This window comes from Solea senegalensis, linkage group LG9 (assembly GCF_019176455.1).
Source record: "Solea senegalensis isolate Sse05_10M linkage group LG9, IFAPA_SoseM_1, whole genome shotgun sequence".
In the NCBI taxonomy this organism is placed as follows: domain Eukaryota; kingdom Metazoa; phylum Chordata; class Actinopteri; order Pleuronectiformes; family Soleidae; genus Solea; species Solea senegalensis.
The window spans coordinates 6172406-6197899 of NC_058029.1; the positions used below are offsets into that span (position 1 = coordinate 6172406).

The 25494-nt window shown below is 41.7% G+C and overlaps 4 protein-coding genes across 4 annotated transcripts in view; 2 read left to right on the plus strand and 2 right to left on the minus strand.

The window, feature by feature from the left end:
• Nucleotides 1-5810: 5810 nt before the first annotated feature.
• Nucleotides 5811-10867, minus strand: LOC122775154 (alpha-N-acetylgalactosaminidase-like). The gene is made up of 9 exons (XM_044034935.1): nucleotides 10797-10867; nucleotides 9964-10119; nucleotides 9040-9180; nucleotides 8193-8404; nucleotides 8015-8109; nucleotides 7708-7869; nucleotides 6926-7123; nucleotides 6639-6779; nucleotides 5811-6128 (listed from the first exon to the last, which is right to left on the minus strand). The coding sequence occupies exons 2-9, from the start codon at nucleotides 10116-10118 to the stop codon at nucleotides 5922-5924; spliced, it is 1311 nt and encodes a 436-aa protein (XP_043890870.1). The 5' UTR covers nucleotide 10119; nucleotides 10797-10867; the 3' UTR covers nucleotides 5811-5921.
• A 605-nt stretch (nucleotides 10868-11472) lies between these two features.
• On the minus strand, nucleotides 11473-15326 carry LOC122775155. Its single transcript, XM_044034937.1, has 2 exons — nucleotides 15016-15326; nucleotides 11473-14036 (listed from the first exon to the last, which is right to left on the minus strand). Exons 1-2 carry the CDS (start codon nucleotides 15032-15034, stop codon nucleotides 12541-12543), a joined length of 1515 nt encoding a protein of 504 aa, XP_043890872.1. The 5' UTR covers nucleotides 15035-15326; the 3' UTR covers nucleotides 11473-12540.
• Nucleotides 15327-16609: 1283 nt separating this feature from the next.
• On the plus strand, nucleotides 16610-19718 carry rrp15 (ribosomal RNA processing 15 homolog). Its single transcript, XM_044033361.1, has 5 exons — nucleotides 16610-16672; nucleotides 17359-17690; nucleotides 18239-18336; nucleotides 18422-18602; nucleotides 19232-19718. Exons 1-5 carry the CDS (start codon nucleotides 16636-16638, stop codon nucleotides 19379-19381), a joined length of 798 nt encoding a protein of 265 aa, XP_043889296.1. The 5' UTR covers nucleotides 16610-16635; the 3' UTR covers nucleotides 19382-19718.
• A 2593-nt stretch (nucleotides 19719-22311) lies between these two features.
• Nucleotides 22312-25494, plus strand: part of tgfb2 (transforming growth factor, beta 2) — a 28119-nt gene continuing 24936 nt past the window's right edge. Inside the window, exon 1 of the mRNA XM_044033398.1 lies at nucleotides 22312-23512. Coding sequence (XP_043889333.1) covers nucleotides 23167-23512 — 346 coding nt within the window. The 5' untranslated portion in view covers nucleotides 22312-23166. The remainder of the gene's footprint in view (nucleotides 23513-25494) is intronic.

Below are 25494 nucleotides of genomic sequence, written 5' to 3' on the forward strand. Positions count from 1 at the left end.
TGAACTGAGTCACCTGTCACAAAAAAAATGGTCTCTGCTTCAAACACACTATATATAGAAACCACATCTACCAGTCTGTGGCAGCTCCTTCAAGATCAGCTTGATATTTCGTCATTGCAATGAAACAGTTATCTTCAGTCAGGCACTTCTGTTCATTTTTAATTTTTAAATCTCCATTTTGTGCTTCCTGTTGTACGTTCTTGGACTATGGTTTTTGTGATGCTCCTCACTTTGTCAGATTTCTGTTTTATTTTGTAGGTTGTCTGCCTTGTGTGTCATCATGTCTCATTTAACTTCCTGTGTTTCCCTGATGAACCACACCTGTTCCTAATTGCTGTCACCTGTTTCTTGTTAGCTCCCCTCCCTCTCTCTTCTCCATCTTTGGCAGTTTGTCCAGTCTGTTTTCTGTCAGCGTCTTCGTCTCTTTTGTGTCTCTGACGATGCCGCATTTACCTTTTCGTTGTTGTATAACTTTGTCTGACAACGGACCATCTTCTGTTCACCTATTAAGGAAATTGTTCTCATAATATCCTCCTCCTTATCTGGATTACTTATCAGAAGTCAGTCCAGTGGGGGTTTATTTGTGCACAATCGTGCAAAAAGACAGAATGGAAATATAACTGCCCATTTACCATATTAACATTAACTTTAAGCCACCTGTTTTGTTTTAGTTGGGCATTAATTTGGTTAAATTATTCAGACAAATTTTCAAACAAAACAAATCTAACCATTTACTTTCCATATTGACTTAAACTTGAATTAAAACCATACCTCAAATCTCTGACCTGTGTAATGCCGCAGTGGATACTCCTATCAACAGAGTAAGGATAATGGGCATATTGCACGCAGTTATCTTTTAATTGTCCTCAGGACTCAACTCAACTGCAGTAGATTATTTGAAACATGAGTCTCTGTAAATGGAAGCCAGATGTTGGGGAAAAGGTTAGAGAACCTCATGAAGGGACAGAGGGAGCACCTTCTCCCACTGAGTTCTAACATGAATTACATAAGATTGATGTTTTTCCATCACGGGTCAAGTGTTGAATTATCGGCCCTGTTAAAACTCTGCCACACTGGGGAGATTTCAGTAATAATCATGTGACACATTTCCTCAGAAGTGTTTGATCTGCAGTCAAACAGGCCAAGGTTTGCTCTCAGAGGAACTGACCGAAGAAACCAAACCCACAACTGCTCACTTGTCCTACATTTATTTAGGTTACACGTTCACATATCTTCACATATCCACGTACAAGAAAGCATTGTATATTCTTTAATCAATTTTAATCCAAACAAATTACTTGTCACTGATGTTGACACTGTAGCTACAAACGTTTATCATACACTCCCAAAGGTGCATAAAGCCTGCACACCAGCACATGGACAAACGTATTGAGAAATCTGACTATTATACCAACAGGGACTGTGATGACAGTACTTTAATATGGAGTTGGTCCCCCTTTTGCAGCTATAACAGCTTCCACACTTCTTGGAAGACTTTCCTCAAGATTTGGAAGTGTTTTCTATGTGAATTTGTGTAGTCCATTCATTCTGTGGAGCATTTATGAGGTCAGGCACTGGTGTTGGACGAGAAGGCCTGGCTCACAATCTCTGTTCCAGTTCATCCCAAAGGTGCTCGAGGGGATTGAGGTCAGGACTCTGTGTGGACCAGTCAAGTTCTTTCACACCAAACTTTATAGTCTTTATAGTCCTTGCTATGTGCACTGGGACACAGTCATGTTGGAATAGAAAAGGAAGCATAGCATTGTCCGGAATGTCTTGGTATGGTGAAGAGTTAAGATTGTGCTCCATTGGAGATAAGGGGTCTAGAGCGCAAAGCCTGATTGAAACACCTGAATTCAATACTTGTGTCCATATTGTGCACTTAGCTATGACAGATGCTGTTCTCCTAACCTCCAATAGCTGCTTGTTGGATGATGTATTTGCATTTGAAACCCCTCTGCACAAATGATCAATGATCAATTATTATTATTGATCAGAACTCTTCATTCAAATCTGAAATCACTAAACCTGTTCTTCATTTTAACAAAGCACTTCAGCTTGGAGCAGCTCGACTCCGTGGGCTCATGTGGCTGCTCTACCCTGATAGTAATGGCCGGCAAAATGAAAAGCAAGATGTTTCAAAATGCTATTGTACAGCTCATGCTTTCAGTGTCGGTCAGACCTTGTCTTTTACTGTGGAAACACAGGGGAAATGTGTTAGAAATGTAACTCTTTTTTTTTCCATGAAACCTGCTGTGGTTAATAAAATGACTTTTAAGTGCAATGTGAAAAACATGCTTAATACAAATACAACAAATCTGAATTTCCCAAAGACAGATGAAAAAGTAATTAAAGACACATTCAGAATTAAGTCACTGCATAGGTTCCTACACTTGTACGGGGACACAGAATGACACTGTTAGCCATTTAGTCTGCGGTGGCTGTGTTTGAGTTATGTCTTGTTAAGCGTGTAACTGGGCTATACACCATAATTGCTTCTATAATGGGTCAAATGCTTAATTGGTGTGGTTGTTTGTGTGAATCATAAGGTCAAGATGCAGAAATGCTAAAGAACATCAGTGGATGTCAGTGATTCTGGTCTGAAAAGGAAACTTTAATCACACAGAATGATATAAAACTACAAATAATAGCAAAAACAGTGTTATTAACATTAATAATACATTAAAGTGAAATGAAAGTCCAGCCGTGTTCAATCAACAACTGGAAAAGCTGAAACAGCTTGTTGCAGTTTAAAATCCCACACTGAACCTCACAACCCCAACAATGTTGTTTCATCTCAGTTTGTTTGTTAAACTTAAACCGAAAAACCTAACTTGATACATGCATAGGACGCACAAACCATAGGAGTGAGGACATGTTGGGAAAGTGAAGACGTTCTGCTGTCCCTTAAGTCGTGGTTTTAGGGTTAGGGTTAGGCATTTAGTTGCGATGGTTCAAGTTAGGGTAATGTCTCTAAGTGACCTCACTACAAATGCTGCACAAACGTGTGTGTATGCATGTGTTTTATTGTCTCTGTGTGTGTTTGATTGATGAAATGTGTGTGACTGAAATGTATGTGTCTGTGAGTGCGGGCTGTTGAATGCATTATGCCAATGAACTGTCTCCATAGGAACAGTAAAAAAGAATGTGTTTAGTCTGCTGGTCTGATTCGCCTGTGTGTGAATACACATGCCAACCCCGGTTGAAAAAGAGTTAAATAAAAAAACCCAAGAAACCCCAGAGAAACCATGCAAACAACATGCTGTTTGAGTTTGCTGAAGACACACATGTCAAATTTGTCTAAGATGATGTGGAAAAACTATGGAGCTGTGGAAGTTTAAAATTATCCACAGTCGAGTTTTCCCAACAGCTGTAGAGCTGAATTCTGGAGAACTTGTATCACTGACTGTGTGTGAGTGAGGAGTGGGGGTTAAGGAAAGATTTAGATTTGGATTAGATTAGATTCTCTATAGTCTTTGTACACATGGACATGGTGCAATGAAACTTTTGGAGAGGTTTTGCTTAAGGGGCATACATTCATTCATCCATACATCCACACACACATAAGTACTAAAAATGTACGTAGAATAAGAAATATAAATTATAAACAGGGTATTTCCATGAGTATATGGACATTAGGCTAGAATTGGATTAGGGTAAGTGTGTGTGCGTGTGTGTGTGTGTTGTAACCCTAGAGGTAACGTTAATTTACTTGTCGACCATTTTCTGAAAATCAAAATGACCACAAAGGTAATTTCTTATTACCTGTAATTGGCTGCATGGCATCAAAGCAACAACACTGCACCACCTCAACTTTTTAAAACGGTCACATGCTCATTAGCGTCTGTTCTTTGTCATCACAAGACAAAAAGGCACAAACTCCATAGAGTCTCTGCACATGTTTGGTTTATTTTTGGACCGAATGTTGATAGTTCCTGTAATGATGTTCCATCAGTGATGGAAGTGCAAACTGTCAGCACTCCTGGGTTTTTGAACTTGATATGTAAGTTTCCTGTTGCCGAGTATGTTTTTGTTCCAACGAGCTGAAAACAGCCGAGTGGCTCTTTGCTTCTGTAAATATTTGAGTGTGTGTCAGCTCCTATACTGTACATCCAAACACACATGTGTGAGAATGTCAGCGCATTTGATGTCTTCCTTTTGTGGATTCACCCATGAATGATGGCAGCTGGCAGAGAGGGGCGCTGACCCACACCGCTCAGGAAGACCTGAAGGGGCTCTGCAGTGGGAAACATGTGGGTGGACATGGATCGCTTGCTCAGGCTCAGCAGATATTGGGGCCACAGGAAGAGCCAAGGAAGAGCCTGGGGTGCAGAACAGCGCAGCTGGTAGAGAGGGTCAACCTGGCACAGAAATACTCTTCAACACTGAAATAATGTGAACGGAATCTGTGTGTGTGTTTATATTTGTTGCTTTTTGAGGACCAAAAATCTTATAAACAATACGGAATGAGGACATTTTGGCTGGTCCTCACATTTTTAAGAGCTTAGAATTGGGTTAGGGTAAGGGTTACGGTTAGGGATTTAGTTGTGATGGTCAAGTTTAGGGCAGTGTTTCTCAAACCTGTTGCTGGGGACCCACTGCCCTGCACGTCTTTGTTTCCCTGCAAACACACCTGATTCAAATAGTCAGCTCATCAACAAGCTCCGCAAAAGCCTAGTACCGACCTATTTATCTGATTCAGGTGTGTTAGAGCAGTGAAACATCTAAAACGTGCAGGGCAGTGGGCCCAGAGGACCAGGATTGAGAAACACTGGTCTAGGGAATGCATTATGTCTACGAAGGCCCTCACTTTGAATGCTGCACAAACATGTGTGTGTGTGTAAATACTTGTATTTGTTGCTTTGTGAGGACCAACAATTGTATAAACCATACCGAGTGAGGACATTTTGGGAAAGTGGGTACATTTTTGCTGGTCTTCACATTTTTAAAGGGCTTATGGAGGGGGAGGTGGGGTTAAAACCTGGTGTTAGGGTTAGAATTGGTTTTCATTTCCCGTGTGTGTGAGGGAGAGAGATCAATTTTTACCCTCAAGATGGCAGAAGAGGTCCAAAATGAGCTAACACATTAAAACCACCTCTTCCCTGAGCGAAATAGGTAGCATAATTGCAGTTAACAAAAGTGATGCTAATAAAGCTTGTATTGCTATATGCTCATGTCGTCAGAGACTCCACCCACTCCACTCACCTTGTCTTTGAGCTGTTGCTCTCTGACGGACATGAATCTAGAAAATGCAATAATACTTCAGTGTCTTCCTGCCATACACTTAGCAAGAGATTTAGCAAGAGTTATTGGTGAAGTGTCATGTTGCAGCTAAATAGCCCTCACTTCACTCTTCCCTACCAAGTGTGTTGTAGTTTATGTCAAAGATCAAAGGATGTTTTATTTGTCTTTTGTGGGCAGTTGTAAAAAAAACGTGGTGGTCCAAAATGTCAAGTCAATTGTATTCACTGTATATAGATGGTGGTCTCCATGCAGCTGACCCAGCTCCTGATATAAATATTAAAGGGTCATAAAAACAATTCATACAATCAGGTGGTCAGTGCACTCAGCATGTGTGTACAATTCAACATGTGCAGGACATGTATGTCTTTACTTTACTTTACACACATTCACAGCCCCCTCTAGTGGAGCCTGGTTAAACTTGGACCTGATAGTTTTAGACAATGTACAAAATTGTGAATGATCTCCAACACTGACCATGGAGTGGAAATGTAATACATATATTATAACTAAGCTAAATTGCAGCAGTGATAAGAGCGTGTGTTTCTCATACGGACTAGAAGTTGAGCCACAGTTGAACACATTGTATTTGATTCCAATAAAAACATTCATCACTTATCAAGTTAATTGAGTCAGTCAGCATTTTATCATGTATCGTGAATCAGCGTCTTTTTGGTCCTTCATAACACACTGTGATGCTCAGCTTTAAATTTGCGGAATACATTTGTCTTCTTGCGCTGCTGGTGGCGGAGTCTTTCAACCTGTTGTCGGGACTGTTTTCGTGGGTAGATGTACCACATGACCACACCGGTGGGGTTTATGGAGACTGTAAAGACGGTGGTGGCATTTAACCCTTTCACTGTTGAGGACGTAAACACGTCATAAACCTAAAAGCAGGAGAAGAGCATATTTGAGGCTGATTACAACAAATCTAACTCATATTTGATCTTTTGAGATGAAGCAAATGTGCTTGACAGAAGAATTCAAACTCTCACTCAATACTCCAAAGGTCCAAGGTCTGTTTACTGTGATACGTCGTAAAAGAGGTACACAACTTCTTTGTCCCTTTTGCTTTGTGCCGTAGATTCCTTATTTATACTGTATATTTGTCACATGTAAATACATTTTGTGGAAGTGGAAGCTGAAAAAAGTACAGCCCTGTCCACACAAATCAAATGCTTAAACCACCAAAGGACAAAGAGGAAACAGCAAATAATGTGGGAAACTGGTTCATAGTATGCAAACACTACTGTAGATCCCTGATGTGCATGATAAAGGGAGTTGTGAGCACTCTGCAGTCTCTCTATTAGATGTCACAAACATCTACACACCAATGTCCTAAATGTTTGTTCCCACCGACAACACAGCACATAAAAAAACAAAATACATAGACAAACCTCATAGTTGCCAGGTTCATACTGGAGTTTTGCCAGAGAGGTGTGGTAGAGGTAGGGCATGTCTGTCCGATGGCTCAGAAACACAAGCGAGCTGGCTGAGTTAGACAGAGGCCTCCAGAACACCTCGATGCGACTCTTCTCCTGTTCAGCAACACACACAAATGTGAACTTAAAATACACACCTTGATGTTATTGTAGAACGAAGCTCTATCAGAAGGAGTTCACCAGCCCTCACATTGTTGATTCTTTACTTTTTCATTTCTCTGTATATAACTCATGTGTCAGACCTGCAGCAGGCGTCTGCCCTGTATACCCAGGGGGTCCTGGTTGATGGTAATGGCCATTTTGTTTTGAAGGATTGCCCTTGCGCTGTTGTCCAAGTTTCGCAGGTCATTAGACATGATGAGAGGGGCCGCCATTATCGCCCAAAGAGCCATCTGAGAGCGAGCCTGGTGCACACTGAGACCAAAGTTACCAATGATGAGCTGTGGAGAAATAACAACTGTAGTTAGTCTTCTACAGTGAATACACTGAGGCTAAATCCACACTACAATGTTTTTGTTAATGTTTTTTCTCTCATATCATTTACTGACTATCAGCAAGGACAATTCTTGGTGTTAAGTGTCTTGCCTGTTAATTTCCCCGAGGGAACCTCCCAAAGGGATCAATAAAGTCGTCTGTCTGTCTGTCTGTCTTTCTGTCTGTCCCAAATTACAAAAAACAATTAATGGCTCACTGCTAAGCTAAAGGCCGGAGGATGAATGTGCAAATGAAGCTGGAAGTTGCATTGCTGTCAAAAAATAAAGCTTACAAAGGAGATATTACCATGCTCACTCTGGTTGTGTGCCCACTAATGCCAATGAGCCAAAACTGAGAACTACCTTGAGGAGTTATTTGACTCAGGAGTGAATGCCAACTAACTACTTTCATTGGTAAAGGGGTGAGGAGGTAAGCAGTTTGGAGGAGCCACGACTCGAACCTCAACAATCTGGGCAGTAGACCTACTGAACCTCCTGAGCCATTGTCCTTATGGTGATCTGTACATGGAGACAAATCCAATATACTGTACCATGTCGGGGTCATTCCATCGCCCGGGCCCTGCAGCTGGCTGCAGATCATCCTGGTTGTTGGCAAACCACCCAATGATGTCTTGCACACTGTCCCATGAATCCTGGATGTCGTCATAATTCCTCCACAGATGACAAATCTCCCCCAGCAGAGAGTAGTTCACCTGCACAAGCATAGTGTCATCCATTCAAGCACTTCTATAGTCAAATACCAGAACTTGGACTTCATACTGACAACTTCTCCATGGAGTGCCTTGTTCTGTATTAAGTCCCAATGTCCCAGCTTTTGGGTTTAACAGTGACACTCACATTAGGTGGAAGTCCCCCTTCATAGGCAGGCCAACTGCATGAGTATCCTATTGGTCTGCCTGTCGCGTTCAAAGCCTTGGACATCAGAGGGTAACCTGTGGGACACAAGACAAAAACAACCTATAGTTGGTCCTTGATCTCCAAAAAATGATCTCCAACAATAGGTCAGCGGTCTTACCCAGCATGTGTTCTATGGGATTAGAGTAACAACCGTCAAACTTCAGATAGTCTACTCCCCAGCTAGCAAAGGTCTGGGCATCAATCACAATTTTGTCCAATGGGGTGCCAGGGTATCTCATACATGTGTGGGAGCCAATGTCTGCATAGATGCCTAGCTTCAGTCCTCGGTCATGGATGTACCTTGCCAGTTTTGCAATGCCCCCTGGGAACCTCGGGAGAGAGCAAACACAGGAACATTTCATGCATCAACTGATACGATACCAGAGAATGACTCTGACTGTGTTTCAGGCTGAGGCCACGGCTCATGTTTTCATGGCTGGGCTACATTTTTAGGATAAGTGCAATACTAACACTGTAATATGACAATATGTACTGTGCGTGTACTTATTTGTCACGCTACCCAGGATGTAATAGTTTCCCTAAGGGGAAGATCGAGTTCCTATCCTTTCTCCATAAAGCATGTGTGGTTGTCAGTAATCCTTTAATATGACAGTGGAACGTGTCAAACGTAAATAAGATGAAATTGGGTCACGAAGTTAAACCTTGTGACCCAATTAAATCTTACTTACTGACTAAACAAATACAAGTTCTGACCCAGATTATATAAGTGTCATAATCATTTCAGACTTAACTGCTTCAGTGTGAACTGATATAAGTGTCTAAGTGTTCAAATCTGCCAAAGGATAAAAGCAAGCTTTTGAAAATGAACCACATAATAACAGATTTGTGACAAAGTGTAGGCCTATACTTTAGGAGGTCATCGAATTATTTTTGAATCAATTTCTTCCTAGAGAATTACTGTTTGTTCATGAGTGTTGATGGATCACAGTGAATTAAACACCAACCTGGAGGGATCAGGCTGGAGCCTCCCTTGTTCATCTCTCTGCATAGACGTCCAGCAATCATCTATCATTACATACTCATAGCCCAGTTCTTTCCAGCCATCCTCCACCAGCCTGTCAGCCATGTCTCTGAACAGCTTCTCACTGCAGGCGGGAGAAGAAAAAAAAACGGCGCTCATCAGTTATGGAGGAGACACCTTTACATGTTTTTGCATCATCTCTGTGTTTAGGTTTGAGTCACATGTTATGCATTCTTCTGTTAGTTTCCTTAAAGTTATTGTGTTCTATAGCTGCATCTAACAGTTATCTCACAGAACAGGAATATTTAATTTTCTATCAATTATTTATGACTGCATTGACTACATGCTTTTGTTGCTGCACACTTGGTGACATCTCCAAGCCTTAGACCTCTTAAAATGTCTCCAAAAGGTGCATAGAGGTCCATTGTGTGACATTTGAAAGCTTTTAAAGGCGGGAATCAAATATATTAGTCATAGGTATGTTTGTTTAAGAGTAAAAGTCTTTTAAAATGAAAATCATTTTCTGTAATTCTGTTGTTTTTATACTACCTTTTAGAGGAAAATAGACAGTACTATGGTGCATATATGGACTCCAGTGTAAATAACAGTGTATTATCCAGTGGATGCAGATGAGGCCTGTGAACTTACAGTTGCAAATGTGGCCAAATCACGATTCTGGAGGCTTCAACGCGGTATTTCAGATTCTCATGGGTGACTTCACAAACGGATCATCACTTGAGCAAATTTCACCGTCTTACATTGGCATGTTTATACAACAGCTGACAAACCGGCCTGCAGCTTGTTATGCAAATGGACAAGAATGGATCCACACATGGTTCATGTGGAGTCATTTCAGTTCAGAATATCCAGTGAAAACTAAATCCGACTTTTTCCCAGTGAATCCTACCCGATGCAGTTCTGCGGGTCATCTTTACAGTCGATGTCACAGCGAAAGCGCTCCCATGCCATCCATCCCATAGGTGGAGTCTTGAGCATTCCATTGTCCAGCGCTGCAGTCAGGGAGATCACGGCAAGGAGCAGAGCTACTGATGAGGGCCCCATTCTATGAGAAGACAATACAATGTTTACTGACATACAGAAGCACACACACAGTCAGAATGTTGCTTGACACTGAAACTGGTCACTTTGTTTTGTTGTATTGGTAACACTTTACATTGCAGTACAGTAACAAAACAGTGATGATATGCTCCTATTTTTTTAGTAAGGAGATAATATTGTGGTAATATCTACTTATTTCTACGGTAATGTTGTAATGAAAAGATAATATTACAGTATTTCCAAAGTAATACTAAGGTAAGAGCATGGTAATCACAGTAACTACAGTCTAGCATCAGTATAATAAAAATGTATAATAACTAAATATGAAATTCATCCCTCTCTTAGGTCCCACACACATACGTTCATTGTTATTATGAAGCTACTACCAGTGTTCACTATGTAACAGTGAATTTAACACTATAGCCTTCAGTTTTTACCATGAAACAAACAGCCACAACTCTCGCTACTATGTATTAACAACAACTATTTTCCATTACAAGGTCGAGTTTGTTTTTACATGACAAAATAAGTCATTTGAACATTTATTTATTTATTTAACAAACAAAATCTAAACTGTTGAACCAATGTTGCTCCAGGAGGAGTTTTAACATGCAGGAGAATCATATGTCGTGTATTTAAACTACATGCAAAGAAGAGAACGAGCATGGTGGTGTGTATTACCTGTTTACTGAAGATCCTGCAGTCTTCTCTTCTTCCTGGAATTTCCCCCGAGCAGCAACACTCACTCACTTCCTGATATGTTAAACTGTGTGTCATGTGACTGCTCTGCTCTGTGTCACATGATGAGACAGGAAAGATTTAGTAATCTGATCCTCATGTACTTTGGACCGCTGTGTTGTGCTGGGTCTTTTACAGCTTCACCATGAGGTTTGACACAGGAAATGCATAATTAACACCTATGAAATACTGGATTTGTTTTTTGCTGTTTGTGCTGCAGTAAAACATAAACTGGGAAGTAAGTACCAGCCGAGTTTTGTCAGTGGTTACTATCATATTATGTATTTAGATGGTTTTGTTTCTTTAGATATTTCTGCTTTATTGTCATTTCACTCGTACAAGTCTTCAGATGATATAGAATAAATAAATGAATAATGAAACATGGTTTAATCATTTAAATGGGGCAGCCCATCGCCAAGTCGAGTAGGAACTTACCTTATAACTGGAGTGTTGCTGGTTTGAGTCCCGCCAAGTCAAGGAGTGCGGTAACCTTGAGCAAGGTACCCAATCCCCATTGCTCAATGATAACTGGACACTCTAAATTGACCCCAGCCAGTCTCTGCCAAACCAAATACACAGATCAACCGCTGTGGCGACCACAAGACAGGGAGAAGCCAAATGAAGAAGAAAAAAGCTTCTTTTTATTATTAATAACTAAACATGCATGAGGTAGTGTGCTTTATCAGGTTATGATAAAGTACAATCATTTATTTATTTCTCTCTCTCTCTCCCTCTCTCCGTCATACAGTCACATGCAGATGCACTCATGTGTGTACAGTATAGTTGTACTAAAGGAATGTAGTAATATGTAAACAAACTGGTACTTTAAACTGTCTACACTCACAAATGATGTTTATCCTTTGGAGCCTGATGACAGACATACAAGTTCACATCAATGTCACTGTATCTTTGTGCAAGTAAAACCTTGGTGCAATAAAATAGATTTATTTATGACAAGATACTGGGATGGTAAACTCCAGATTGTTGTCCATTCCTGGTCCGGTATCAGATAAATCCAGTCAGAAGCATGTTAGTCGTCTGTTCATTTGTACAGTACTGTACTTACCAGAACCTTTTCCCTTTTACCTTAACCACAACCAGTTAAAGCCTAACCCTAACATTAATCTAACCACGCTACATGTTTTAATCCCAACTTTAATCAGAGCCTCAAAATTAGGTTCTGCCTCATCAGGACCAGGTTTTGTTTCCTGATTCCGACAAAGGTCAGTGTTTATAGCGGAAAAGGTCCTTATGGCATAACAAAAAAAGCACACACACACACACACACATTCTTTTACACATGTCATCCTTATCAACACATCACTTGAGTTGCATACATTGTCCTTGTGGCATCCAATTGACAGAAAACCAGAAGAACAACTTGCATACCAAACAGAGGAAAACTGGTCAGTATGGTGTTAAACAGTCAAATTAAAATATATTTACTTGAACCCAGGACCTAAAAATGGAATGCATGATTTAATATTCAAATGGCAGAGGGATTTAACAAAGGAGTTTTAATCTGAACAGAGGTTGAAACATTTTTGTAGAAAATAGATAACATTGACAAACATTATACGCCATAAAATAGGTAGTTAAAAACTAGATAAACGATAAACATTGGCAGCTCATTGTGCACTAATAACATTTTTGACAGAAGGCCCATGGGATCTTGACACATGTTGTGTTAAAATGGATTGGTCATGGCAAAGACATAAGCCACAGGCACCTGCAGTCCAATGTTGACAACATGCCATTTCCCCATCGCTAATGCCCCGATAACTAATCCTGCTACCGTTCCCAAAGTTCCTTGCCATGACGACCACCTTCCGGCCACAGCTGATGCTGCGCCCACCGACACCCCCGCCGCACCCACCACCCCAAGCAGAGCCCCACTTTGACCCCCTTTCCCCAGAGCTGGAGCTAAAACCTCCACCCCAACCAGTAAACCTAGTGCCACTAAAGCCGCCCCTGCTATGACTTTCACCTCTCCAGCTGCTTGCCTCACTAGTGGCCCCCCCACTGCGGCCCCCAATGCCAGCTGACAAAGTTTTGCCACAAAGAAAGCTGCTTTCAATGCCTCCAAAGAGGACCCCTGGTTCATGCGAGTTCTAACGTCTTCCCGGGATGGTTTCTGCCCTGTCGCATGCATCTTCATGGCAGTTGTGACGACCATCTGTCCAGCGTGTAGGGTGAGCATGGCAATGACAAACGTTGCTAGCATTCCCATGCATCCTACTAACATCCAGAACTTAAAGTCAGAAGATTTTATTAGAAAATAGGCCATGACTATAACCAAAGCCAGAAGCACTATGAATACAGACTGGTGCCCTCCGTAGCCAAAGATCCCAAAGCCTGATGTTACTATAGCAACAATTGTCATTGGTATTCCTGAGAAGGCCAGGAAGTCCACATGTTTGACGACCACAGTGTTGATCCATTCTTGGAGGGTTCTTTGCTCCATCTCTGCCTCTGCAGCTTTCACCTTCTTCCTCTCGATCTCCTCTCTCTGCCGTCGCTCAGTGTCCCACGTTGTCCTGTCCTCATTTCCAGAAGTGTCGCTTCCATTCTCCAGTGTCAGGATCTTCTGCTCTATCTGCACAGCCACTCTCTGTCTCTGCTGAGACTCTGTACTCTCAATCTGTTCCCTTTCCCTGACCCAATCTGTAGACCCCAGAGTGCAACAGGCCTCACTCTGTTTCCAGAGGAGCTTCAGTACAAAGTGCAGGGGAGGTTTTGACAGAGTGAAAATGCTCAGAGCCCACAGAAGACCCATCATGCCGTACTTCATCACAATCCATTCAACAGCAAGCCCAAGCGTGGCTCCACTGAGAGTGGTCCCGAAGGCTCCAGCCAATCCTGCTGATGCCCACAAACCACCGGAGTTTGAGTGGGAGGCCGTGCAGCTCCTGGTGGCCACAAACATGGAAGCCGCCACTGCTGCCAGAATCACACCAGCTACTGCCGATGTCGTCGCTGTGGTCAGTGCTGAGGCTCCAATCAAGGTCCCAAGCCCTAAAGGACCAACTTTCTCTATCTCCTCTATTACCGGTCTCAGTGATCCTGCTTCAGTCATCATCGACAGGGTTTTGTCCAGTGGGTCCTCGGTGGCTCCCAGTATACAGCCTGCCACAGTTCCCAGTGCAAAGCCTACAGCTGCCTCTGTAAGAGGGTTCCTGGCACCTGAGACAAGTCGAGAGGAAAAATGTTAGGCATTGCTCTAAGGTCATTTCATCTCTCCTCTCTATGAACGTTTGCTAGATTGATGTTAATAAGTTGTAAAGCACGATTCAATGTTAATAGTTTTGCTTTTTTGTCTTCATTACTGGTGGCAAAGACAACACCAGTCTTGCAATACATCCAGCCTAGTATCTTTGTTGTTATCTGTACATTTGGAAACCCTTTTTTAAAACGATGAGGCTCCATTTTAATTTCAGTAGTAACCTATGCAGACGTTCTGATTTGCCCTGTCAGATGTGGCTTTACCATTACATCCATAGTGGTACATTTTATTTCATTTAACATGTTTTCAAAGGGGCCCATTCAGAATAAATACAGTCCCAGAGTTTTCAGAGTACATTTCGCAGTGTTAAATATGCAGTGTCAAAGTTCAATGACTTTATCAGAGTTTCTACAACAACAGATTGAGTAGAATGCCCACTAGGAAAGAGTTAATTAAACACCAATTCTGATAAGGACCAAATACACTCGGACACAGTGTTAAATGAACTCTTTAAGTGTTTATTTAACACTGCAAAATGTTTTAGTTTGTGCTCGTTTAAAAACATATTCACTGTGACAATGTAACAGTGAATTACTTCACTGACTCTCTGATGTGTAACTGACTGGCTGATCTGGTTTCACCAGCAGAGCCACAATGCTGCCATGATACCTATCACTACACACTCAGCATGTGACTCCAATAACTCATGACAAAACTATGAAATTCAAGGCAGAAAAAGGAGACAATGGTTGGAACACCGTAATCCCCCATCACCAACAACGGTCTTTGCATTTTTATCTCACAGAAGACAAGACAACTGATATACTGTTGTAGCACTGTTAACTTGTTTTGTTCGAGAGGTGAAAGCATTAAGACACTGTAGCTTCCTGTCAATATCACAGAGATGAATGAGAATGCTGATTCAGAAAGTGTCTTTACCCATTTTTGTCTGTGCCATGTTGTTCGTCCTCCTCTCCTGCGAGTTTCACCTCAGCCTTTCTCCACACGTGCCTCTCAGGTGAGTGGCTGCTCTCATTGAGTCGTGCTTAGAAGTGCTGCTTTCCCTCGTGTTTATTTGACAGCAGCCGACACACGACACACCTACTACTACCGGTTTGTCCAGCAGTGTCTGTCCTCTGAGTGATCCTGTGTGCAGGTTCCCTGCAGCACTCTTGTGTTCAGTGTCACAAGTAAGGCAACATGCCTCTATATAGGTCTGTCAGGTTTCTCTTTCTGATCCCGTACACATCACTAAATAAGGTGGAATATCATCGTTTTGATATTTTTGTGCAACTGTCAAACACTTATTTATTTATTTATTTTACTAATCACAATAATCTACCTCAATTCAATGCTATGTGTTGGTTTTTTATCTGCTTGCCAAGCAACGTAATTTCGTTGCCAGTTTTCACTGCTGTGTTTTCTATGCAATAACAATAAAAGGAAGTCTAAGTCTAACTGTGAGGAAATGTTGTATGTTGCTGTAGTATGTGCTGTCAAGGTGTTGTCAAAACAACTTGTTCTTTTTCACCTTCAGCCCAGGTTGAAATATTTTCACATTGCCGTATGTACATTTAATGTACATTTATAATCACTCCCCCAGGACCATAAACATGTTTTATGCATCTACAACAAGCATGTTAGGCTTTTGAGAACAATTGTTTCAAGAGGACATGATAGAAAATGTTTGCAAGCAAAATAAGAGTTCATGAGGCAAAAAATAGGGTTCAATACACAGGCAGGGAGTGAGATTTCAGGCAGTGGAGGATTCAAAATCACAAGACCAGAGGCAGTGTCACAGAAAGTTGCTCAAAGATACTGTAGCTGATTAGACGAGCTGCTGGGGGGTGAGTGATAAGTGGAGACTGCATACTAACACTGGTAAGTGAGTAATGTGTGACAGTGTGACAATGAACAAGCATGGACCCTGAACCTGAAGAAGTGAAAAAAGAACTCAGCCATTATTATGTTTGATGATTTTCACCTGTGGTTTTCCATACTGTGACCTCACAAAATGCAAAGGCCCCACTGAGCAGCAGGTGAAACTAATCAAGGTGTGGGACATATATTGGAGGTCATTGGAAAATGATAATTTGCAATCTAAACACCTTCCTTTACTCATATATTATGCACAATTGTGTTTTACATTATATTGTGTAAAGTCTGCAACTCCACCCTACTGTGTTGTTATAACAGAAGCAGAAATCTACTTATGAATATTCTAATATAATATCTAATAATTAATATTCTACCTACTGTGATGGAAAATACATACAAACACACCCAATGTAAGGTTTATCATACAACTAGTAAAGCACATTATTATTTCTTGATTAAGATGTCAAATTATAGTTATTTACTTGCATTCCTGAACAGAACATTTTGTTGTAGTGGTTGTGGTGAATTAAAAAAATAAAATAAAATAACAATAACATTTTTATTTTTTACAGTTTTAAACGTGTTTTTTAAAGATTTCTAAAACATTTATGTCATGTTGTGTGGTCGGAACGGAGCAGGGCGGAAGTACCGGAAACGGAACTATTTCAATGTAACTCAACTATGGCAGCTGTGGCGAAGAAACATGTGCAGACGCCGGGTGAGACTTAATTATTGTTTTATCGTTGTCTGCTTTTAAAAACCCAACACGATGTTCGTATATGTCTGAAAAACGGAAATGGCGGTGAGCGAAATGCTTCCTCTGCCCTACTACGGAGCTTAGCTTAACTTAAGTTAGCCTTACCGTTAGCCTTCGGGCTAACTTGGTGGTGATTGAGAGTGTGTACTCTGTCTTAAGGCAGCGCCTGGTCATACTATACGATAATACTTTAATGTCAGAACATGTCTGAAAATCATCAGTTGCACTGCAGTAGCGTTGTTTACTAAAACATATGGTACACAAAAAACCACAGACATTAAACATTACAATCACCACAGACATAAATACACACGTTGTAAGATGGTGTTTAAGACTCCTTAAAGTTCCATATTTAGTTCCAAGATTGACTGGTCTCCAGTCTAACCCTATTTAACTCTAGAGACCTAATGATAATAGTCTGCATTTCATGGTTCAGGACATGGTTAGGGTCACAGGCAATGTTCTTAGCATGATGATTCATTTTGACGAAGCAGTTTTGATTTCACAGCAATAGGCAGACTTAAACATGAAGTGGTTGTGGTTAAAGTAAGGGTGTCCAGCAGTGTCCTAACAAGAATAGCTGTGCAAAGCTGTTGTGAGAGGTTGGAGTAATGTATTCTAATGTGTGTGTTTGTGTGACACCGTAGACGAGGAGGAGCCTCAGTCTGAGGACATCGATGACCAGAGTGGCTCTGATGGAGGAAGCATTGATGATGGGTCAGGTGACGAAGAGAGTGCTGGTGAGGAGGCTGAGGACGAAGACGGAGGAGAAGGAGACGAAGAAGAAGAAGAAGAAGAAGAAGACGACGACGACGTGGAGGATGATGAATCAAATGCCAACGCCGGCTGGGCAGAGGCCATGGCAAAGATCCTGGGGAAGAAAACAACAGAGAGCAAAAGCAGCATCCTCATTAAGAACAAAGAGATGGACAAAGTAAAGGAGCGAGAGCGAGAGGAGCAACTGGAGAGAAAGAAAGTGGTAATCAGACCGTATATACAAACTAATTTGTCCATAGTGAATGTCATGATTAATTGCAAAATTACACACCTTAAAGGGATATTTTTCAAGTTTTCAATACTCAAATTTATATGGGATTATTTTAACATATCCAAATAATTACAAACACTGTTATGCCAAAAGCATGACATGTCAATCTCAATCCCAAAAGCATCAGTCAGTTCTTCAACTAACCAATTACCTCCTATTAGTAACACATCTATTACCACAAGGTGGCAGCAGCAGTAGTATTTGTTTTAGTGGATGGAGTGTCCTGCCTCCTGTTTGGGTGCAACTTTTTACTTGAATGTTCAAGACTTTCTAAAGCTGCGTTCATGAGCGAATGACTATTAGCGTCCAGACCTAATTCTGCAAACACTGTTCAAAATTCATGTTGGAAATAGAATATGCATGTGGGTTTTTTTTAGCCTAGTGTTATGTAATCACAATTCATAGTTATGGCCAGCCTAGTATGTTTGCTATCTATATCTATACTGTGTACATACTGTATTTGTGCTTGTGTCTACCAGGTTGATAAGAGGCGTACATGGGAGATGATGAACAGAGTGAAACCTGACATAGGGAAGGACCGAGAGACGGAGAAAGGTCTACAGAGGATTGCTACCAGGTGTGTACTTATTTCTGTGACGCGGTGTTCAACATTGTCAGAACTCGGTGTCATCTCCGATGTGACGGTGTATTTTACTGCTCAGAGGGGTGGTGCAGCTGTTCAACGCTGTGAAGAAACATCAGAAGACTGTCGACGACAAGCTGAAAGAAGTAGGAGGCTCAGAGAGGAAGAAAGCCAAGATTCTTTCTTCTGTATCCAAGAGAGATTTCATCGATGTGCTGAGGAGGACGGAGGGAGGCAGCAGCAAGACTGAAAAGAACACTGTGAGTTCAGTCATGTCTTAATCTCTGTGTGTGTATATGGGCCTGTTTCTAAATGGATATAATACAGCTGCAAACACCACACCACCACTTGGATATGATCAGAAATTGAGGTGCCAGGTTTTTTCCTGTGCAGTAGTTTGCCATGCCATAATTCTTAATCTCAAGTGTCAGGGACAGGGAAACAGAAACTGAGTGCAGCTTAATTTAACGATAATGACACTTACATTTAAAAACTATTTCTATTTTGAAAGTATTTTGTTCTTTCCCCATCAGTCTGGCCACTTCAAGAAATTAGACCTATATTTTCAGAATGTGTGGTTTGGTTACATAACCACATACACAGCCAGCTGTAGCATAATCCAACAGTTACTCTTGCATTGTTTTTTCAACTTGCATTCATTAAAAAATTTATTTGTAGATGTGACTAGAATTGTGATCCCATGCTCCCAAGACAAAACATATTTATCACTTAGTTTCTTATTGCAAACTGTTAAAATACATTTGACCTGTTTTTAGTCAAATAAAGTGTAATTTCACTGCAAGATCACAAGGTGTCAGTGTTGCCTCATAGCATGTTTGAGGAAAAGTGCGAGCTGTAGTGTAACAAGTGTGTTTGTGTGTGAGAGCAGGCTGCTGTGGAGGAGGAGGAGAAACCTGCCTGGAGTGTCCTCAGAGACGACTTCATGATGGGAGCCACCATGAAAGACTGGGACAAAGACAGCGATGGAGAAACGGAACCACACACAGGAGACGGAGCAGAAGAAAGTGATTCAGACTGATCAGACCTTCTATTCACTGAAGGGACTGTGATGAGAAGGTCTTCATGGACAGTGTGGGGGGGAAGGAACCCTGAGGAAGATGGACACAATACAGAAAGGGTCCTTTACTGATTGTACTCACAAGAAAAACATTTTTTTAATACATGTCACATTCCTGTTTCTGCTTTTGTGTGAAAACGGGGACGTAACAGATGAGAGTGGATGAAATGAAAGAAGCTCCTCAGTGTGGAGCTCCTGCCTCCATCACAGAGTAAGCATCGGTTTTTACTCTTTACTGTTGTGTAAATAGAAATGCTTTGTACAGTGCTGGTTGAATAAACAGCCAAGTCATTTATCATCTACAGTGCAGCGTGCTCTTTCTGAAAACTCCAGGAGCCACAGTCGCATCATAAAAACAGCTGCTCACTGCACTTGTAATCAAACTCACACATGTTGGCATGTGAAGCCACATTAGGTGCTTATTTGGGACACTGGGTTAGTAAAATTATCTTCGTTTAAAAATGTTGATATACATGTTGCAAACAATTCACATCTTTAACTTTGTATCCATCTAACAGTGTGTGATAGTTAATATTTTTGATGGTATAATTTGGTGATGCTTCCATCATTTGTTTAGTCTGTTACACAGTAAAATAACGTTAATCAAATTGCAAACATGTTATTTGTCAATTACATATTGTCTCTAAATCATTCAACCATAGAGTGTGATTTATACAACACTTTGATGGTTTTGAAGTTCCTGTGTGTAAAGTTTAGATTAAATAATTATATAATTATAATAAAATGACTTATTTTTTTGTATACAAATTGCATACAGATGACAAGATTACATGAAATACATTATAGTAGAGGCCAGGTCAGCTCTGCAAAAGCCACCGTTTTGGACCATCATGTGTTTACAATAGCCCACATTTGACTAAACATCTATTGAGTTTTGTTAACTCAACGCTACAAAGATTCTCTCACATTTGGAAGGGAAAGGTGTAGTGACCGATATTCAGCTGTAACATTAAACGTCACTCATAAATGTTGCTAGATTTGACACACTGTACCTTCAAGTACGTCCAGCTGTTGTGCGGAGCTCTACTGAACACACACACACACACACACCTCGCCTTTTCTCACACGTGTCGGTGATGTTACTGATTTAATGACAGCATGTGGTTTGCTGCTGTCTGTAGGTGCAGACAGTCACTGAGCAGCTGTCCGGCCTGACAGATGGCAGCCTCTGGTCGGGATGGAGCGAGCAGGGGCCGACAACAGGTCCTGGTAAATAATTTTAAGAACAATGGGATTTTGTGAGGGGTGTGAACATCAATCAATCTGGTGCAGAGCAGGTTCAGTGTGTGAGGGGGGGAGGGAGTGAGTGCACAATGGAGACACAGCTGGAGCAGCGCGCTGTGGAACCTGGCAACATGTGACACATCCAATCAGCCGACAACCTGATTTGTTTGTTATGTCACCTTAACAGCACTAACTGGCTCCCACCCATTAATTGCATCATCCAACCAGTGGTCCACTTTATATAGTCATAATTATTATTATTTCTGTCAGTTTTTGTCATTTACAGATTAATTTTGAATTGTTATTGTTCAACTTATAGTTCCATATCAAAACTTTTATTTTTGAAATTCTATGAAATATCATCACAAATGTCATTATGGCTACATATTATGTAGTTTTTTTTAACTTCCTTCACTTCTGTGGCCCCCAGATCATTTAAGTTTCCGACCCCTGAACTAAACTCTTATTTGTTTTGTGGCAGTCAACATCTGTAATGTTGCATTAATGTCTCCTCCTTTCATTTTTTTCCTTTCCTCCTCCTTTTTTTACTGTGTAAGATGCTCTGCTCTGCTCTCTGTGGGGTTTCATAACCAGAACTGCTCCATATTCTGCTTTGGGCCCAATTAAAGCCTATAAATTGGTCCTGAATGTTGCGGCATTACAACAGGGCAGACAAGGCAGAGAATTGCCTCGAGTCACGAGCTGAGAGAGATAGAGAGAGCGAGAGAGAGAGAGAGAGTGGGGCCCCCTGGATTGTTCACAGCAACTACAGTTTTGTAAGTCCCCCCGCCCAAAAGTTTATGATTGACAATGCAAAGAAGACTGCCACAATAGTTCTGTCAGGGAACCCACAAAGAGGTCCCAGGCCACAAGCCTGCTGCCAGAAACTCTTATGCCCAACTTGTGAACCATGAAGTGCACTGCTAACGCCTCAGGGAGTCAAAGGAGAAAGCCAAGAATATGTGTTGTTGTTGAGTAAATTACTAAGCACAGGCCAAATGTTTAATTTGTTGCAGCAGAAACATTTGGTGTAGGTTGTCAGTAAACATCAATTTGATTTGATGCTGTGCTACCCCCAACCTTGCCATTTCCTTGGCCCACCAAATCCCTTGGAGCGTCCCTGCCTGAATGTGCATGTGAGGATCTCCAAAAGTTCACATCAGGGCATTGATGATTAACTCCTTCACAGACATAGTGATGCGAGGCAACACTACACGTCACACCTTTGTTTAGTCAACTGAGTGTGAAGTGAATGAGAAATTAGTCATCGGCATCTTTTGTGGACAGAAGGTATTCACTTGGTTGCAATATGCAACTTCAACCCTAGATGCCACTAAATCCCACACCCTGCATCCATCCAGTCACTGAAGCTGTGGTTGATTTAAGAAAAATGGAAGAGAAGAGAAGAATTTTTTGAATTTTTAACCAACAAAAATTAGGTGTAATACATTTCATGTATAAACATCATGTGTTTTGTTGTCTGTGTTCATTTTACACTGTATTCTATTTTCTATGTGTGAAAGAAAGGGCTTTAGGACCCTGCGTCATGACGCATCAGAGGCCAGTGGGCCAGTAGCCGCTGCCGCGCAGTCCCAGAGAGAGAGCGCGTGTGAGAGAGAGGGAGAGAGAGAGAGAGAGAGAGAGAGCGCGCACTCCTAATGACTCTTTATTCAAATAAGCAGTGGTGAGTCGGAATTGAACGGGTCTCCTCTGCTGCGACAGTGACGCAGTCTCGGTGTGAAGCGGGCTGAGGAGGGAGCACGTGGTAAATCTGAAGGCGGCCACTGCTGTCCACTTGGCACGCGTAAAAGTTCAACCGTTCTCCAACTAGATGGGGTGAGACAGAATACGCGTCAAAGCGCTCTGCACTCGCACCAAGCACAAACTCCCAGCTGAGACTTGTTGTTGATGTTTTTGTTTCTGTGACAGGAAGACTTTTTGTGACTCTGTGTGGATTTGTGAACACATTGCCTCTCTGTTGACCACAGGACAGTTGTGTTTTTTTTTGTTGCTGTTTCCCGATGAAGCAATGAATGTGTGAATCTGAGCGGAGGAACCTGGGCTGAAGTGCGGCGGAGGTGCGAGATAACCCTCAGATGTTTTCAACTCTCCCGTTTTCATCCACACATTTAAGACTCGCGCGTTCAGCTCGTGAACACCCAGCGGTACCTCAGCCCTGCGTACGCCCGCGGTGCGACCACCGTGGCTGGGGAACCTGATCATCCGAGTAACGACTCTCTCTCTACCCCACGCCCCCCCCGGTGGAGGCATTTGAATGGATTTTCATGGATACTTTATTGAAACTTGGGAGATAGAATCTAACGGTTTTCAAATACGTGTTCGGGGCCACTTGGCTCGTGTGCGTAAATGCTCTCCACGTTGATCTTTACGCAAGAAATGCGTCTACCTGGCGACATTTAAATCAAATATTTTCCAGTCTGTTTTTTTATTTTAATTTTAATTTAATTTTTGTTTTAGATTTAAAGACAGTGGTGGAGAAGATGAACCTGTGCGTCGTGAGTCTTCTTCTCACTTTGGATTTAGCCACGGTGGCGCTCAGTCTGTCCACATGCAGCACGCTGGACATGGACCAGTTCAACAAGAAGCGCATCGAGGCCATCCGAGGGCTGATCCTGAGCAAGCTGAAGCTCACCAGCCCGCCGGAGGACTTCCCGGAGCCCGAGGAGGTGTCCCCGGACATTGTCGCCATTTACAACAGCACCAGGGACCTGCTGCAGGAGAAAGCCAACGAACGTGCGGCGACGTGTGAGCGGCAGCGCAGCGAGGAGGAGTATTACGCGAAGGAGGTGTACAAAATCGACATGCAGCCTTTCTACCCGTCAGAAAGTAAGTGTTCGTCCGTGCGTAAAACCTTTGCGTACCCACGTGCAGGCCTTATGTGGTCTCTACTGTTTGCCCATCACTTGAGTGTGAAGTCCCAAATAGTATTTGTGTGGTCACGTGTGCTTGTGATTATTTTGGAAAAACAGTCCCATCATGCACCGCTGAAGAGTGTGTGTATGTGTGTGTGTGTAAGACCTTCACTGCTTTAAAGCTGCTGTCAGTAAAACCCATGAGTTCAAACTTGTGTTAAAGAGATAGTTCAGGTTTTTTTTTTTTTTTTGCACTTTATCAACTCTGACCTCACTGAACGCACTTCTGAGCGCGCCGCTGTTTCCGTAAACTCGCCTGGAACGCAGACACACACTCAGGCCCGTGTCATACTCGCTGTGTTTTATGACCCCGGAGAGATGCTTCACATTTCTGCATGGCCACCGTGCCGTTCATACCAAACTGAGCGTCTGCGTCAGTCTCGCATTATGCACATGCATACTCGATCACACATTCCATTCCAGTGACACGGATTTCTCACCTGGATTTTGCCCTCATTTGTTGGTCCTTGTGTTGCTTGAGTGCATGTGTTAAGTGTGTGTGTGGACCTCCTTGCATAATTTCAAGCAAGTTTCCATGGTTACTGTCTTCTTCCTTGTCTCCTTTGACCAAAACAAGAGTGTGCCAGCAGCTGTAATGGAAAGTGTTGTGCTGCAGGGAGCCTGTGCAGTCAGAGCATACAGTGTGTGTGGACTCGACACTATAGGTGTCCTCGTGTGTTTGTCGGCGAAGGGTTTGCACATCACGTGGACTGTAGCGTACCTCTGTGGAAAGTATGACCTAGACATTAGTGTGCTGATCAATCAGTGATTCTTGTATTTAGCAGTCCTGTCTGAGTGATAAAGAGGCTTTGGGTTATTTCTGTGCTGAATCCACCACCTTCAGTTGTGTTGTTCTGTAGCTCAATCATTCCCAGAGACTGGGTCACAGGGGAGATTTTTGGGGGCTCGCCAAATAAGGCTGGACAATACAGCCAAAAGGTCATTCATTATAGAATGATTTAGTCTTTATTGCTGTTTTTATTGTGTTCCTTGTTTTGTGTTGTGTTATTTCCTCTATTGACCGTGAGACATGCGCAAGAATTCCATACATACATTGTACTTGTACCTGTGAAAATGGCAACAAATTTCCCTCTCGTCTTCAAGATAAAGTATTCCTAAATCACTGGTTATCGATAATCATCATAATTAATATTAAGACTGAATTGATTAGAGTTAAAGAAACCAGTACATTTTGGTTTTAAACATTTTTATGTAAAGAAAGCGAAATATTAACAATTAAAGTATAACATTCAGAGTGATTGCATGTGTTGTATCTCAAAGAGTGTTTGTAAAGTGCATAAGCATATTGTTAGAAGTTGAACTTTTGTTATATTGTGATTATATAGATCTTTTGCTCAACCCTATGACCAGTTAGTTTAGTTAGTTATGTTAGGTTAAGTATCAGTTTCAGGTATCAGTCGGAAATGGCTGGTTTCACTCATTCAAAAATAATATTGTTACAGAAATGGCAGGAAAGATAGAATTAGAAACCTTACATTGAAGTTTGAGAGTTTGCCATCTTTAAAAATGTATATATGAAGCTTGATAAACACTGCTGTGGCTGACCTTGACCCTTTCACCTCTCATGTGGAAAAGACAAACAGTTTCTTTGAGTATATCAAAAGAAAAGAGCATCGCTCTAGAAAACTAGGTAATCACATCAAATGAGACTACGGAGCCATTAACTCTATGATCTCTCCCTCCACATGAGAAACGTGAAACACATGAATTGAAGTGAAAATAAATTAGCACGACGTTTTGTTTGCCCTGAGGTTTACTTTGAATTAAATGTTTTCCTTGGCCTGCCTCTTGTGTAAATACCTTTAAATATGAATAGATTGGGTCTGGTGCCAAGTGCAGCCAGGAAAGCATTCACAGGGTATAAATAATATTGAG

Bases quoted from the DNA above. Each gene is read 5' to 3' on its own strand.
- rrp15 (XM_044033361.1), top strand. From the start codon at position 16,636: ATGGCAGCTGTGGCGAAGAAACATGTGCAGACGCCGG. The intron at 17,691-18,238 runs GTAATCAGACCG...TGTGTCTACCAG, and splicing joins AACTGGAGAGAAAGAAAGTG to GTTGATAAGAGGCGTACATG. The intron at 18,337-18,421 runs GTGTGTACTTAT...TTTACTGCTCAG, and splicing joins CTACAGAGGATTGCTACCAG to AGGGGTGGTGCAGCTGTTCA.
- LOC122775154 (XM_044034935.1), bottom strand. From the start codon at position 10,118: ATGGGGCCCTCATCAGTAGCTCTGCTCCTTGCCGTGATCTCCCTGACT. The intron at 9,181-9,963 runs GTAGGATTCACT...TCCCGCCTGCAG, and splicing joins GACCCGCAGAACTGCATCGG to TGAGAAGCTGTTCAGAGACA. The intron at 7,124-7,707 runs GTACAGTATATT...ATTTCTCCACAG, and splicing joins GATGGAATGACCCCGACATG to CTCATCATTGGTAACTTTGG.